The sequence below is a fragment of the Trypanosoma grayi genome (assembly GCF_000691245.1).
Source record: "Trypanosoma grayi strain ANR4 Tgr_727_V1, whole genome shotgun sequence".
In the NCBI taxonomy this organism is placed as follows: Eukaryota; Euglenozoa; class Kinetoplastea; order Trypanosomatida; family Trypanosomatidae; genus Trypanosoma; species Trypanosoma grayi.
In genome coordinates, this window is record NW_008826346.1 from 6,752 (window position 1) to 8,703 (window position 1,952).

Sequence of the window (1,952 nt, forward strand, 5' to 3'; positions counted from 1 at the left end):
GAGAGAGAGAGATGAAGGCAGAAGAAAAAGAACAAACGAGTGTGGGCGCCTATACGGCTATGACTATTTGCCCACGTACGGATTCAGCTACCTTCTCTACTAGCAAAAATACCCCGCACGCGTGTTTGAGGCGCCGTACATAACAAAGGTATTTGACTTTTAGTACGCCTCACCCACGCCTCCGTGTGTCTCTGCACTGTTATCTTTTTTTCCTCGCGTTGGTATATCATCGTGATCGCCACCACCCTTTTCTCTCTCCCATACACACATAAAGCAGACCTAACGAATATCAGTGTTGTGGTCCATTTCAGAGAAGGTGTAGTTGCACAGTTTGTCCCACGTCCCCGTCCGCGCCACACGGTCGTCGTGGAGCTGACGCAGCTCGTCGACGCGGCACAGCTGCGGTATCTTGCAGCGCGGCACCTCCACCGTGCTCGTGCCGTCGTATGGTGTCCACAGCACAAACTTCACATAGCTCGTTTTGTTCTTGCCACCAGCCAGTGCCGAGGCGGGCTGCAGCTTCTCCATGATGAGCGCCGAGGCCACCGGTAGCTCCCCACTAGGAAGCCCAGGCACATTGTACTGAAAGCCGAAGAACTGTGCAAAGGCGTAGAGCGCCTCGCGATGCACAAAGTATAAGACAGCATCACGCCTCTTGTCCTCTTCATCGTCACTCGACGTGGTGTTGTTCGTGCTGCTGTTGTCCTTGCTGTTATTCTTCTTGTGCGCCGACCGGGGCTCCATCAGCCGGAGGAAGCGGTACGGCAGATCCACCGCGGTGTACGTCTGCTGAACGTCGGTGTGGTACAGCCGCGCCATCAGAAGCCCCAGCGACACATTGCGGATCTTGAAAAGCACCTCCGGTGTTACGTTCCCACCACACACTTTTAAACCATAATCCGCGTTAAACGTCATGCCGTCCGCGACCGTCTTGAGGTACGCGTACAGCGGGCGGCTCTTCCCCACCGCCGGCCCACACGCTGCCCTCACGCTTTTCACCACCTCTGCCACGTTGGGGTCAGCGACGAAATCACTGAGGCTGTTGTTGAGCCAGTGGTACATGTCGCTCTCCGCGCGCCGGAAGCACGGAACATCGTCCAAGAGGTACTCGTGTGTGTCCATGTCGGAGAACACAGGGACGAACTGCGGGCGACTCGGAAGATATCCACCAGGACCGAAGCCATCGGGGAAGATCCCCTGCGCCACCGCCATCGCTGACTGAAGAATGCGCGGCTCGCCAACAGCGCGGAAGAAGTGCAAAGTGCGATTGAAGCGGTTGCCAAGGAAGTCTCGATATTTGTGCCGCATGTACCGACCGAATCCGTACTCTTCTTTCATGCCACGCGCGGTGAGATCCTCAGCGTCCACCTTGTATCGGTATTGATTCTTTTTATCATTGGGACACATATCCCAATAGGGCGCATTTGGGGCACGGTGACCGTGACGGTTTATTACAATTAACTTGGTCAAGAGAAGACCGCTCTTTTGAATCTCGGCGACCTCTTTCTTCGTCCCTTTTGAATCGTTGACCTCTGGAATTGGGGAAGGGGTGGGGTGTTCATGGCTCGGGTTCCCATTCAGTGAAGCGGCCGCAGCTGCAACTTGGTGCTGCTGCAAAGCTGTGCACGCACCCAGAAGCAGCAGCAGCAGCGCAAGGCGTGTGTGCAGCCCCCTAGTCATTGCCGTTTTTCTGAAGAAGTATATGTATGTGTTTGATTGCACGTCACCTTGTTGATCTGCAGAGCCGTCTTTTGTAGCTGGTGGCCAACACCCTGCCTTTCTATAAAAAAGAGATTTGCACGATTGGTGGTGTCGCGAGCGAAAGAACCCATCCATTTGAGAGAGGAAGTGCAGCAGCTGATAGTGGGCGAGCACAATATCGCATCCACGGCGCCCCCCTCACCCACCACACACACAGACACACACGGACACACACGCTCTCTCTCTCTCTC

General features: G+C 55.2%; 1 protein-coding gene across 1 annotated transcript; it reads right to left on the reverse strand.

Moving 5' to 3' along the window:
- Positions 1-279: 279 nt before the first annotated feature.
- DQ04_07271040 (acid phosphatase) lies at positions 280-1,680 on the reverse strand (the record flags this gene model as incomplete). Its single annotated transcript, XM_009315094.1, has 1 exon — positions 280-1,680. The coding sequence occupies one exon, from the start codon at positions 1,678-1,680 to the stop codon at positions 280-282; it is 1,401 nt and encodes a 466-aa protein (XP_009313369.1).
- Positions 1,681-1,952: the final 272 nt, after the last annotated feature.